General features: G+C 39.9%; 1 protein-coding gene across 1 annotated transcript in view; it reads left to right on the top strand.

Annotated features, from left to right (window-relative positions):
- LOC126385101 (protein phosphatase 1H-like) overlaps nucleotides 1-5,822 on the top strand; it is a 40,808-nt gene extending 34,986 nt beyond the window's left edge. Inside the window, exons 9-10 of the mRNA XM_050036634.1 lie at nucleotides 2,476-2,627; nucleotides 3,137-5,822. Coding sequence (XP_049892591.1) covers nucleotides 2,476-2,627; nucleotides 3,137-3,284 — 300 coding nt within the window. The 3' untranslated portion in view covers nucleotides 3,285-5,822. The remainder of the gene's footprint in view (nucleotides 1-2,475; nucleotides 2,628-3,136) is intronic.
- The last annotated feature ends 7,615 nt before the right edge of the window (nucleotides 5,823-13,437 follow it).

The raw sequence follows: 13,437 nt of genomic DNA, 5'->3' as shown, positions 1-13,437 counted from the left end.
CGCTTCATTCTGTCATGCTAGACTTTCTAAACACAAGGAATGTGTGGGCCAACATGTCAGCAGCTATCTTGTTAAATCCATTAACCCTCAGACTGGGCGCAGTTACATTCTCAACGAACCAGTGTCTTAAAGATCCTAATTAGATGTTGCAAATGTTCTTTTTCTCGTCACCACCAGCCCCATTCCTTACCTTGTTTTGTCTCATGAAAGCACAAGTCAGTCACATGACTTACCCTGCATCTCCCCCTGTCATGTCTGCACCACAGTCACAGTTGCATGTCTGTCTGAACACGGTCCTCTGCTGCAGAAGAACTCGGGCTCACCTGTCTGACTGTCTGGCGCTGGTTTCAAAGCTCTTTCATCTCCTGATGTAGTTTGTCTTACAGAGTTTTGCATTTCCCCTCCCAGAGCTCTCTGCTTGATCTTTAATTCATTAATAACCGGGTTCACACCAGGTTCACATGGAAGACTGAACTCCTCTCAGCACTCTGTGTCTGTCTGCGTCTCTTTCTTTCTCTCACAAACACAACTCTCTCACCCCGCACAAGAGTCTCTCAAGTACTTTCTCGAGATGCTCTCGGTGAATGAAAACTGCATTGAATTCATTAAGGGGTGAGATTGCGAGGGCTAGGTCAGTATGGATTTCAATATGGTTGAGAAACTTGAGCTGCTGAGTGCAATTAATCTTGCCAGCCTGTTAAAGAAATCTTTCATCCTTGGTGTAACTTCTGGTAGAAGTATTGATGTTATTGTTCTGGTTTCTGAACTGACAACCACCAATATTTAATGCTAAAAGTCTAGGTGTTGCAGGGAAAGAAAATAAAGGGCCTTCTTACACTATGTACCATTGATTCATGCCGTACTCAGGACAATTGTTGTTCTGTCCCATAGTACACTTGTGTCATCATTTATGTGACGTTTATTTATTTTGTCCATACAATGCCCATACAGTGGAGTCTATCTTCTCATTATGCCTACCGTGGGCCTCATTTTCAAACAGCGAGTACACACAAATATGTGCTTAAACCGTGCGTGAGAACATTTTACGCTCAAATCCTAGATTCAATAATATTTTCTCACCTGAATTTGTTCATACTCTGCAAACAAATTAAGAACTGCCTGTCTAAACAAATGTAAACACACTCCTTTTAACTAAATACATTAATTTACTAACACATGCTTATTTGACGGCTTTTTATCCTTATCAATTGTTAATATAATTAGAATATTCAACCATAGAAAGTGAGTGTCCCAATCCTAGCTTACAAGCATATGAGAATGTCCACATTGAAATGTAACTGTTTTGATTTTCATTGTTTTTATCGACTTGGCCTGTAGTGATTGGCTGCTCCTACCAATTTCTATTGCCATAAAATTGAGCCTGTTGGTATGTAGCCAGTGTTATTTGGTAGCCGAGTAACAGGCATGTAAGGTATATAAAAGATTCTGATTTATCTCCAAGCAGGTGTTAAGTTATCTAGCCTTGCTGGAAGATATTGCTCCTTGCACCTTGAAAGGGTGGTGTATCTTCAGAAACCAACATAACGTGCTTTATGAGAATGATTAAATATGGAGGGAAACAACTTTACCGCAATCTCTAAGATATACTTCTTGCAAACAAATTTCCTTATATAGAGAAATGGGGGTTTGGCAGTAAGCTTATGCAAATAAGGGGCACACACCTGTCAATTTAGAATGATTCTGATTCACCAACATACACACAGTGGTCAGTTCAGAGGGTCATATCGGAATGTGATGCCACATACGCAGATTTCATGGGAGACCAGCAACGTTGAGAACTCCCTTTGGAACTCTCCTTGCTGACTGCTACCCCCATTAAATAGTAGTCCACACACACTTTGTAACAGTTTGTTTTCACACCTGATGTGGACTGTACCCATAGCATACATGAACTGTACTCAAGTCCACCTTCTCAAGCAGACCCCAGCACAGTTTGTCGACTGTGCCAGGGTCCACCTGAGAAGGTACGGGACACAGTGTTCACACTAATCAAACGAACCGGAGTTTGTACTCAAGGGTACTGGGATCCAGGCCTGGGTCCCTGATATGAAAGCCTCCAAAGTCCAAAAATCAGGGTTCTCACAGTCGTGAGAACCCTGGAAAGGTCATGGAATTTCACAATTGCATTTTCCAAGCCTGGAAATTTATGCAATGAATGAAAATAATTGAAATTTTTGGAGAAGTCATGGAATTTTGTTGTGAGGAAATCATTACAGTAATCTTGCCAGGAAAAGTTAATGTAACATAACTGCAAATTTACTTTTGTTCCATCTCTCCCTCCATGTATGCTAGCTAGCTAAAATTATATTTGAACAAAACGCTAGGCAAGTAGGGCAAATTTTGTCCTTGAAAATATGTGGGAACCCTGTAAAATGTACCAAAGTAATTTAGTAGCCACTTCAGGTTTTAAGTGTTTTGAATGAGACCCTTTGTGTATTGTGTTTTGGCATGCAGGTTAAGGTATATAACCTGACGCAGTATGAGCATGGGGCCGATGATGTTCTGGTAATGGCAACCGATGGCCTCTGGGACGTCCTCTCCAACCAGGAAGTAGCCGAAGCCGTCACCACATTCCTAGCCAACTGTGACCCTGATGACCTACACAGGTCTGCTGGTTGTTTACTGTCCTTAAATTTTAATGTCTTTCTTTCTCTTGAATTACAAGTTTGTTGCTTTAATTATGTAACTATGTAAACCTGAAGACTGGTTCTTCTAGTTCTCCAGTAAATGGCAAGTATTTTTGTCCACATTATTACACCTTAATAACAGGCATTGTTTCTCCTCAAGCATAAATTACACTCTCTGTCACGTTTCACTTTCACTCATGACTTTCACACTTTGTAATATAATGATAAATCTGTTAATAAAGCCAAAAAAAGAAATTCTCACCAGTGCAGAGGAGGCCCAGTATCTTTCCATCTTGGTAAGTCTAAAGAAGGTATTAAATGAAGAATAATACAGTGGGACAGTACAATGACAAAATAAGTAATTCACTCCCAAAACCTGATAAGTGGCTTTATGTTTCATACACCATAAAAGCAACTCTATATTACAGTTCAGTGGATGGGTCATATACACTGTGGATTTCTTCAGTGCTGTTTCCTCTGTTGTCCAGGTACACAATGGCAGCACAAGACCTGGTGATGCGAGCGCGTGGCGTGCTGAGGGACAGAGGCTGGAGGATCACCAATGAGCGTCTGGGCTCCGGAGATGACATCTCAGCCTTCATCATACCGCTGATGTATGGCAACCGTCAGCCCTGAGGAGCCTGAGGACAAAAGATGCTGCGGTTCAATTACCTGAAGGGCTCGTAGGCTCTTAAACCAACAGGACTGATTTAAATTGCGAATCCCCATTCAGTTTTCCTCAGTGCCGTTTGCACATTTATTTTTCTTTCTTAGACCAAGGATATCCTAACGTTTGGATATTTAGATTTGTCGGTGTTTCATATCTCTATAGGAGTTCGGGTGAGGGGGACATGATCGTCAGCTCTGCTTTTTAATCCATTTTTGAAAGCCTCAAAAGTCAGAAAAACATAAAAATTTCGACACATGCTAATTTGATTGAATATGTGTCATGAAAAAAATTGTCAAGAAATAATTTGGCCTGTTTAAAGTGATGGAGGAAAAACCTTGACTGCCCCCAACTTCTGCAGAGATATGAAAGCTGAAAAAGACGCTCGTCCAAAGCGAAGAAAAGACCTCTTTTCTTTCTGTTCTTACCTCTCTTGCAGTGCTACATCACCCCCCTTCCTTCTCTTTTAGTCCTCTCCTCTTCTCCTATACTGTACAGTCAACTTGTTTATAAAAGAAGAAAACCCTCCTCCTTCTCGTGACCATGGACCGAGCTGAAGGGTCAGCTGCACTTTCTGTTTTGCCACAGTGTGGCTTCGAAGGATTCACTTGCTGAAGAACTGCTTCCAGATTGAGACTGATTGAAGCCATGAGATTTTGAACCCGTGTTGCTGTTCCCATTTTGAGCATCTTGTTGTCATGTTCGGAGGCTTGCAGGTGGTAAGAGCCCAGGAGGCCTGAAATCTTTTGTCGCATAGAAAGTTGGCCGGTGTTTGACTGTTTCACGTGCAATCACTTATCATGTTTCTGAGAATGTGGATGCAAAAGAAAGGAGACAAGGACCTGAAGTTGAACACAACACAGTAGCAGGACAAATCGGTAGTCAGTTTTACTGTAGGAGACATTTGGACTTGTCAAAGTAGGAAAAGCACAGGTGTAGTTAATGAATTTAATGATGGCTGAATTCCATCTAGCTGCTTTGATTTCAGGTTCCTGATATCGTGCATGCTGGCTCACTGGAAAACTTGAATAGAAGAGAGCTATCAGTGATATTATGCTGCAATCCATTGCAAGTCTGGTGTTGATAATTCTCTATAATTTTGAGTCATTATTTCCGACTTCCGATCTTAATGCGTCCCAGTGCATCCCCATGGGAAAACATGGACACCCACAGTAAACTGATGTCTGTATGGCAAGTCTCTGAGCTGCACAAGCATCTACAGAGGACCTACATCAATTACCACAGTGCTATTAGCAAAGGGAAACGGTGCATAAAACTCATTCAGATAATGTTTACACAGCTCAAAATTGTGTAAACGTGGGTGCTGAGTATAATAGTGTGAACCACTACAGCCAATACAGAATGACGTGTGCATTTGTTTTGTGTGGACAGAGACGGAGCTATGCCTGCTAGCAAAAACCTCTATCAAGCACATATCAACTGACTACGGCAGCTACAATGTTGTTACATAACGTTTCACAACACAAACCATGTTGAGGTGATGTCAGGTGTATTTATGTTGGCAAACTCAGGCTTGATTGATCTTGCCCGAGTTTTGGACTTAACGTTACATGACTGTTCCATTGCACTTTAAGTTCCCAGTAAAATGGATTGCAGCATCAGTAACGTTAACACCTGTGCTTTTTCGATAATGACAAGTCAAAATGTCTGCCTTGAGAAAGGCCTATTAGCAGTCGTGGTTATGGGGTTTTAACTTGGCTAGATGTTTCACGAACTGACAGGTTTGTGAAACATTCATTCTTTATCACTTAGGGAAATAAACTTGCTTTTTTAGCTGAGAGTTAGATGAGAAGACCAATACTATCATTACTATCTGTGCGTTTGGGGACCGTTAGCTTAGATAGCTAACAACTTGAAGCGGGGGGAAATACCTCATGCCTCTTCCCAAAGGTTAAAGAGTTCTGAAAACCTTAAAATTAACATATAACAGGGGCTGGAAATACACTACACTTTGTTTTTTGTTTTATTCAAGAAAAGAAATATTAAATGTTTGCTTGTTAGCTTCATAGGTTCTGTAAGGCGTCATTGGACAGAGCCAAGCTAGCTCTGTTTGCTATTTTTGCTGAGAGCTAGATGAGAAGATCGATACTATCTGTGCGTTTGGAGACCGTTAGCTTAGCTTAGCTAACGACTTAAAGCAGGGGGAAATAGCTAGCATGGCTCTCTCTAAAGGTAAAAGTGCTCTCAAAACCTTAAAATTAACATATAACAGGGGCTGGAAATACACTACATTTTGTTTTTTGTTTTATTCAAGAAAAGAAATATTAAATGTTTGCTTGTTAGCGTCATAGGTTCTGTAAGGTGTCATTGGACAGAGCCAAGCTAGCTCTGTTTGCTATTTTTGCTGAGAGCTAGATTAGAAGATCAATACTATCATTACCATCTGTGCATTTGGGGACCATTAGCTTAGATAGCTAACAACTTGAAGCAGGGGGAAATACCTCATGCCTCTTCCCAAAGGTTAAAGACTTCTCAAAACCTTAAAATTAACATATAACAGGGGCTGAAAATACACTAACTTACACTTTTTTTATTTTATTCAAGAAAATTAATATTACATGTTTGCTTGTTTGCGCCATAGGTTCTGTAAGGTGTCTTCGGTCAGAGACAAGCTAGCTCCTTTAGCTTTTTGTGCTGAGAGTTAGATGAGAAGATAAATACTATCATTAACATTACTGTCTGTTCATTTGGAGACCGTTAGCTAATGACTTGAAGCAGGGGGAAATAGATAGCATGGTTCTCTCTAAAGGTAAAAGTGTTCTGAAAACCTCAAAATTAACAAACTGCAGAAGCTAGAAATACAGTACACTTTGTTTTTTGTATTTATTATACAAAAGGAGATATTACATGTTTGCTTGTTAGCTTCATAAGTTCTGTAAGGTGTCTTTGGACAGAGCCAAGCTAGCTGTTAGCCACTGCCTCCTGTCTTTTCGTGTCGTTTCCATATTTGTGTTTGTACGTGTAGTATGTACTGAGTACGCCCCTAATGTTTAACGCAAGCAAATGCATCTCTTTGCATGCTTTCACTGTCCAATCTTATGAACAGAGACAAAGACAGGACCAAAAATGTATGGTGACAACTAAGAGAGGACGTTGGCCTGTTGGGTGTGTAGCAAGTTTTGTGAAATATTTTGTTAAAACACGTATAATTCACGCTACGCATGCTACCAATGTTAGCTAGCTAAACATGTTGTCAAACTTATTATCCGTAAGCGCTTATCCCAGTCATGGCTGTAGCCTATTGCAGCTGACATTGGGCGAGAGGCGGGGTACATCCTGGACAGGTTGCCAGACTACACAGAGACAATCATTCATGCTCAATTTAGACCAATTAGCCTAGCTAATGTAGCTGGAGCTACATGGAAACAAGGCGTTAAGCTAAGCTAACAGTCTCCTGGCTGGAGCTTTGTGTTTAATGTACAAATGTGAGTGATATCAATATTCTCATCTAACTTTCGGAAAGAAATTGAATAAACTTGCCTCCCAAAATTTCAATCAGTTCCTTACAGTTAATATTTTATATGAGCTAAATTGTGACACAGACACTTGGAATTTGTGCAAATTTAAGTTGTCAAGATATCCCTTTCACACTTAGCTAAATGCCAGTTTTGTTTTGTTTTTTAAAGAAGATTAGATGGCTTTTACATCAGTTTGCCTGCACTTTAGGCTGGCACTCTTCATTAATGATGCAGCCATGATACATGAAATAATGAAGAGGCATATATTCCCTGCAGCAGGGAGGACTGAATCAAAGTCATAGTTGTAATTTAAAAAGAACCCATGAAATACAATCAAAGTCAATCTGAACTTTAACAGAGAAAAAGACTCAAAGTATTCTTTCGCTTCAACATGTTTTGCATGTCTCATAAGCTTTAGATGCTTGTTACAGATCATGTTTGTCTTCAGGGGGACAGTTTTGGGAGTAACAATGTACTGAGTTTGGATGTAGTGATTTACTGTGTGTCAGTGCATGCAGTGACATATTGTAGGCCTGGGATTATGAGCAACGGTGCAATGGTTTACACTGCTCTTTGTTTTTATATGGACTGAATTTGTATTTCTGTAATGTATCAAGGCGTTAGTGGTGATGTTATTTGTTTGTAAATGTGCATAGACCATGCATATATTTATAAGGTTGGTGTTCCTTTAGAGCTTTTAGCAACCCATAGGTTACATTTAGCATAAGCAAGGAAGGATATGAGTCTTTATGAAGGAAATTAAATCAGACAGTTTTTGGTTTTTTTTGCACTTTTTTTTATTTTGTTGACTTAACTTCACTAAAAGAAAGCGACCATGAAGAGTTTGGCTGGTCTGAAAACAGTGTCACGGCCTTAGAAACTGATGTGCATGTGTACTTTTTTTGTTCACCCCTTCCCTACATTATTATTCTGCATTCATACAGGCTACATTGCCTCAGACAGCCACACTGGGTTGAGATGCAGGAGATGAGATATAGTCTGGGGGAAGGAAAAACTTAGACTTCAGAGGATCAATGAAAAAAAAAGGGTCATCATTTTTTAAAGTTTGATTCCAATCTGAAAAAAAAATGACTGCATTAAATTAAAACAAACTACACATTTTAAGGATTCTGTCCATGACAGATGGTTAAGGGTTCATGATTTTATTTCCTCAATAGTGGATACGTATAATTTTGAAGTAGCATTAATTTACTTAAGGCTTGACTGTAAAGTGAGAATATGCCTCCTCCTTTCATAAAACAAGGCATGCAGGCGATTGACTGAATCCAAAGAAGTTCATGTGGGAGTTGTGCAGTGCCAGGATGAGGAAGCCATTGTTAAAGGAATCGTTTCCCAAAAATGTCAAACTCTTGATTTATGTCACACGATATGTGCCATTGTGTAGCATGGTCTATTTATCATCGTAGCTTTGACTTTTTTGCAGTTGACAGTTATTGACATTCCTCCAAGCAGCAGTAATTAACATTTGCCTGAAGTTCATATGGTGCATTTTTCCTCCTGTACATTCCATGAAAGAAATATTTAAACTATACATTCTGTGTTGTAATACGTCATGATTATTTGCGGTTTCATCTGTAATTCAGTCAAATAAGCTCTTTGACAGTTACAGAGTTCTTTTAAACCTATTCTCTGTTTAATTTATTGAATGTCTGTTTTAATTTTGTTTTACTTTGTTGAGTAAAACCTTTCCTGCCACCACCTAAGCTTTGTCTTAGCATGCGCCCCAGTTCAACAGAGCGGTTTCAAACAACCAGATCCAACACAGAAACTGAATGTTTTGAACTGCAAACATGCTAAGACAAGTCTGAATGGGGCATCAGACTGTGTTGAATGTTCATCCTTATACCTGTCATTAAGCCTTTTTCTCTTAGATGAATGTCAAACAATGACCATATGATTTATTTTTGTCATCCTACTGTGCCACCCAACTGCTGCACATCAACTCAGGTTCAATTATCATGTGTAGTTTAAGTGGACAAGCTGTTAAGAGTGATTTTCTCAAGGCGAGGAGTCCCGCAGGGTGGTTTATTAGTTCCACTACATTTGTAAATGCATGGGAGTGGAAGTACTTGGACGAAAGTTTACGGAGTCCCTTCAGACCGACTGTAGGTTTCCTTTTTTTGAAGTTGCTGTATTGTGAAAGTAGTCACTGCTGTTGTTTTTTCTACCTTTAGACTCTAAGGTTCGTATGGGAAAATAAGAGCTGGGAGGTTTTTTTCTGTAGCAAAGAGGAAGTTTGAAGCCCAGTGGGGAACCATTTTTAAGTGACCATTGTGCTACCCTCAACCTCTCCGTTTGTGAATGTGAAATGTACATTTTGTATAACAAAAAGATAACTTATGAAGTCAAAAAAGAAATATTTTTAATGTTTCCTTGTGCAACTCTGACTTTGGAGGGGGAAGTAATGTTTACCTTCAGTGTTTCTTTTCCAGAAATGAAAAAAAAGGATAATAAACGTTAAAGATAAATGTGAGAATCTGTGTCATTAAAAAAAAGAGTAAAGTAAACTCAATATGCAAGCACCCCTTTCCGCTTGGAGTCCAAGTGAGTTTACCAGACCAAATCTGAAGGAGCAAGGCACAAAAGACAAGTGCACAAGAGCTAATCAATGTTGTTGCTGTTTCCGTTCCCTGGGTTCTCATTGTGGGAAAGCAAAAACTAACAAACAAGGTCAACGGGCCTCCAAAAGACTAGTTGGACTTTGTGAGCGGACAGCAGAGGGATTCATTAGTGGAACTACAGAGTGCTCACTGAAACTCAAAACATTTCACAGGACACACACTGACAGAACAAGGTCAATTCATACAGTATAATGTGGACTCACTGAACGTGCACAATAATACAGACGCAAGTCTTAATGATGATGAGGTTAACCCGGGTAAAAGCCATTATCCCCCAAATTGATTTCCTGCGTTGTATCGGCATTAATCACAGAGGAAATGCAAAGAGAAACAGATGAATTCCCCTGTTACTTAATGTGGTACTTGTACTAACTGGTTTATTTACTACTAAGGCCACCTAAAGGTTGACGACATTTGATGGTGCCTTTATCCAAAACTATGTGCCTCCTAGGGACCATACAAAAAAGGCAGGGGTGGGGAGAAAAAAGGCTCTCACCAGTTTAATTTATTTATTTATTTTTAATCATTTGAAAAATGGTCACACCTTACATTAAATCATAGTAATATAACACTTGATTGGCACAAATTAGCTTGCCATTATTAACTATAAGTGTACAAAGACTTTTAGATGGTGTATGTTGATGAAATAATTTTCTTATACTCAACAAAGAGCACAATGGCAGTGGGATTAGTACTTGCCAAAATTATGACACGCGTCATTTTAACAGAATATTTGCACAATTATTTTATTTTAAAGAGCTTTTATTGCACACTAATAGTTTTGTTTTGTTTTGGGTTTTTTTTTTTTTTACATATTTTGCATCTTTCTATGAAGACGCACAACAAACTGATGGTGTGAGCTCTCTAGAGGGCTAAATTTCAATCACTAAAGAACCTCCTTTACTCTCCCAAATCAATACCCTCCCTTCAGGATAAAAACATATCCACACTGCTCTCCTCTAATAACTTTAGTACAGTCCCTAAACTTGTCCTCATAGTCGCATAATAGCAGCGGCATTAGCCAAAATTATGACACACAAAATGGAATAATGCATCCTTTTTATGGTATATCCACACTGTTATTTCATTTGGAACCATACACATTTGCTGATTTACAGATTTTCCTGTTTTTGTTGTTGTTGGTTTTGTTTTATTTTAAACATTTTGCATAAAGTAAAATTTTAACTCTGTGGAGAAGTACATTTTAATCACTAAAGAACCTCCTTTACACTCCCAAATGAATTCGATTTATCTCTGTTCAGAGAAAAAAATAAACATACAAAAATACACACTCTTCCCTGTAATAAATTTCGTACAATCCCTAAATGTGACCTTAGTCCCACCAGCTGTTACACAGGCCCAAAGGTGGATTCCCGTACACTAAATAGCATTTACATGTTAATTCTCACTATTCCATAAAAGGATTATTAAACTAAAGACTCATTTCAGTTCCTCTTTCTGCATACACATCCAGACTTCGGTTGGAAAGTAAATTAACACCATGGTTGGAGAGAAGAAACACAAACGCACGCGATACATACCATTAAAATCATTTTATTTCAAAACAGATATTTTTTAGCTTTGCATAGGTTTCATTTTTACATATCTGTCCCAGTTCACACCTTGTGATAATTTACAGGAGTTTCACAGGAGACGTAATGATATTCACAGCATATTAATCTCCATTCAATTCATTCTGTTTACAAACAACACAGTCAGCTCAGGCATTCACGTTGATCCCGTCTGACTTCCTCCGTCGCAAGTCACCAGCGCCGGCAAGGCAGTAGATTGCGCAGTCATCTCCACAAGGGGTAATATGACAACCCGACCAACAGCACAAACTACTACCTCACCCAGCGCCTGGCCCCCGATGCTCCTCGCCTTTGTCTTTTGTCCTCTTCGCTCCACTTTCAGCCAGGAATCCCCGTTCAGTCGGTGTCGCTGTGCGTAAAAGCGCACGAGAAAAATGGCGTGCGCGCAAAACGTGGCCGCAATGAAGCGACACAAAAACCCCACCCAAAAATAGAAAGGGGAAAAACACACACACACACACACACACACACACACACCTCCTGTACCTTTCCCTTATTTCCTGCACCCGCTGCTCTCCTCAGATGACCTCGGTGAAAATGACATACGGCAGGTGAGGACGGCGGGGCTGTCCGTGGATTTCCTGAGCGGCACTGGCGACATTCATCGCTTTGTCGGATCACAAAAGGGGAGTGTGGTGTTAATATTGTTTTTTAGTGATAACATTGAAATTTAATCCGCATTAATGTAAGTAAATCGAAGGAGGAAAACAAATATGATCGGTGTAATTCAGCTATCAGCAATGCTGTAGTCTGCAGGCGTCAAAACATGAAATTACGCGTGAAAAATGGCCATAAACACACCATAGTATCTACAAATTTTAACTGACAGTGAACAGATGTAATATTTTTAAAACAATATTTGAGTTAAATCATGATTATTATAGTCTTTTGTTTGCGTAATGAAGCACACATTATTAGAACTAGACAACCAAAAAGTCAGAATAAACTCGCAGCTTTATTCTACAGAAATATTACCGGGGTTTGGTTGGATGTGAGAAAATTCCAGGATCCCACAGCGTCTCCACACACACAGTCCTTCACCTTGCAGCTCAACTGCAGCAGACTGTTTTATAATCTATTGTTGTCTCTTTCTGCTTCTGCGTCGTCAAACAAAGTTGTCCCGGTGTCAAACCCGCTCGGTTTCAAAGCACCAAAACGTGTCCAAATCCACAACCGGAGCCGATTCACGCTTTTCTTTTGCCCCTCTTTTCTCGCCCCGCAAATGCCGCATGCCAGGTAGGTGTGGAAAATGAGTGGATTTGGCGGAGCGGCGTGGATAAAATTCGCGGGGAACGTCAGGACTGGTGTAGGCACGGCCGGAGATCAGAGAAAAAGGCGGAGGTCTCACTCTGATGGGTTTTCTGAACACCAGCAGAGAGGAGGGAAAGTGTCGGAGTGCGCCATCGGCTGGCTGCATCCAAAAGAGCAGCTTCGTGTCTCCACAGGGAGGTTGTGATGAAGTGGGACTCCAGCTGTTAGACATTTTGCAGAAGTAGCATCAGACTAAATCTCCATATGATGGACAGTCTCGTGATCAATGCAAGTGATGCATTAGACCCTGCCTACGTGTTCCCTTAAAGGGAAACACCGCCTAAATTAAGAATTCCTATAGGTTATTTCCAGAGCTGTGGGAACTGCAATCAATATTTGTGAACAGGAGCCACTCTCTCTCAAAGCCAGACACCAGAGAAGTAAGTGTAAAACTTGTGATGTCATCTAGGCGCGTCACGTATCATCTCGTCATATGATCCGAGACTTGACATTGGATAACAGCAACATACACATTACCCAGCAATCATCATTGCATATCTGTGTATGGCAAAAATTACCAAAGAAATAAGAAATTATTAATTTAATTTAACATTTTTGATTGTTGATCTATAGTTAAATAAACTTGTTATTTTGTTACAAATATATAAACATGTTGAAGATGGCTTTGTCTTTTTCAAGGGCATATATAGCAAATGGATTTTAAGTGAATGAGAGTTCTTTGAAGACAGGCATTTTTTCAAGGTGGCAATTACTCATAAGGGCCCATTCTCCACCCAACACATTGTTGGAGGGCCCACTCTCTCTATGGGCCCCCCACCTCACAGGCCCCAGTGCAACTATTACAACTCAACAGTACAACTCAATTCAGGGGCCGCAGCCTTCGAAGGTTGCATTTGAAATCCGATTGCGTCACATCAGCGCGACCAGGGCTGTCCAGTTTCAAAGGCTCCTTCAAATGCAGCCGAGAAATGTGGTCTTCTTTCCCAGAATTTGGAGGATGTGATGGATATATCCTTCGTGGCCCCAACAGTTGTTAACTAGCTAACGGTTAAACAATCTTAAAATGGCAGTGTCTCTGGCGGTGAATCATCTCAAGAATTAAATAAAAAATATATACATAATACCAATCTCTTGGTC

The sequence above is a fragment of the Epinephelus moara genome, chromosome 23 (genome assembly GCF_006386435.1).
Source record: "Epinephelus moara isolate mb chromosome 23, YSFRI_EMoa_1.0, whole genome shotgun sequence".
NCBI classification, from domain to species: domain Eukaryota; kingdom Metazoa; phylum Chordata; class Actinopteri; order Perciformes; family Serranidae; genus Epinephelus; species Epinephelus moara.
Note: the sequence above shows the minus strand (reverse complement) of the source record. Positions and strands in the feature narration are given on the sequence as shown.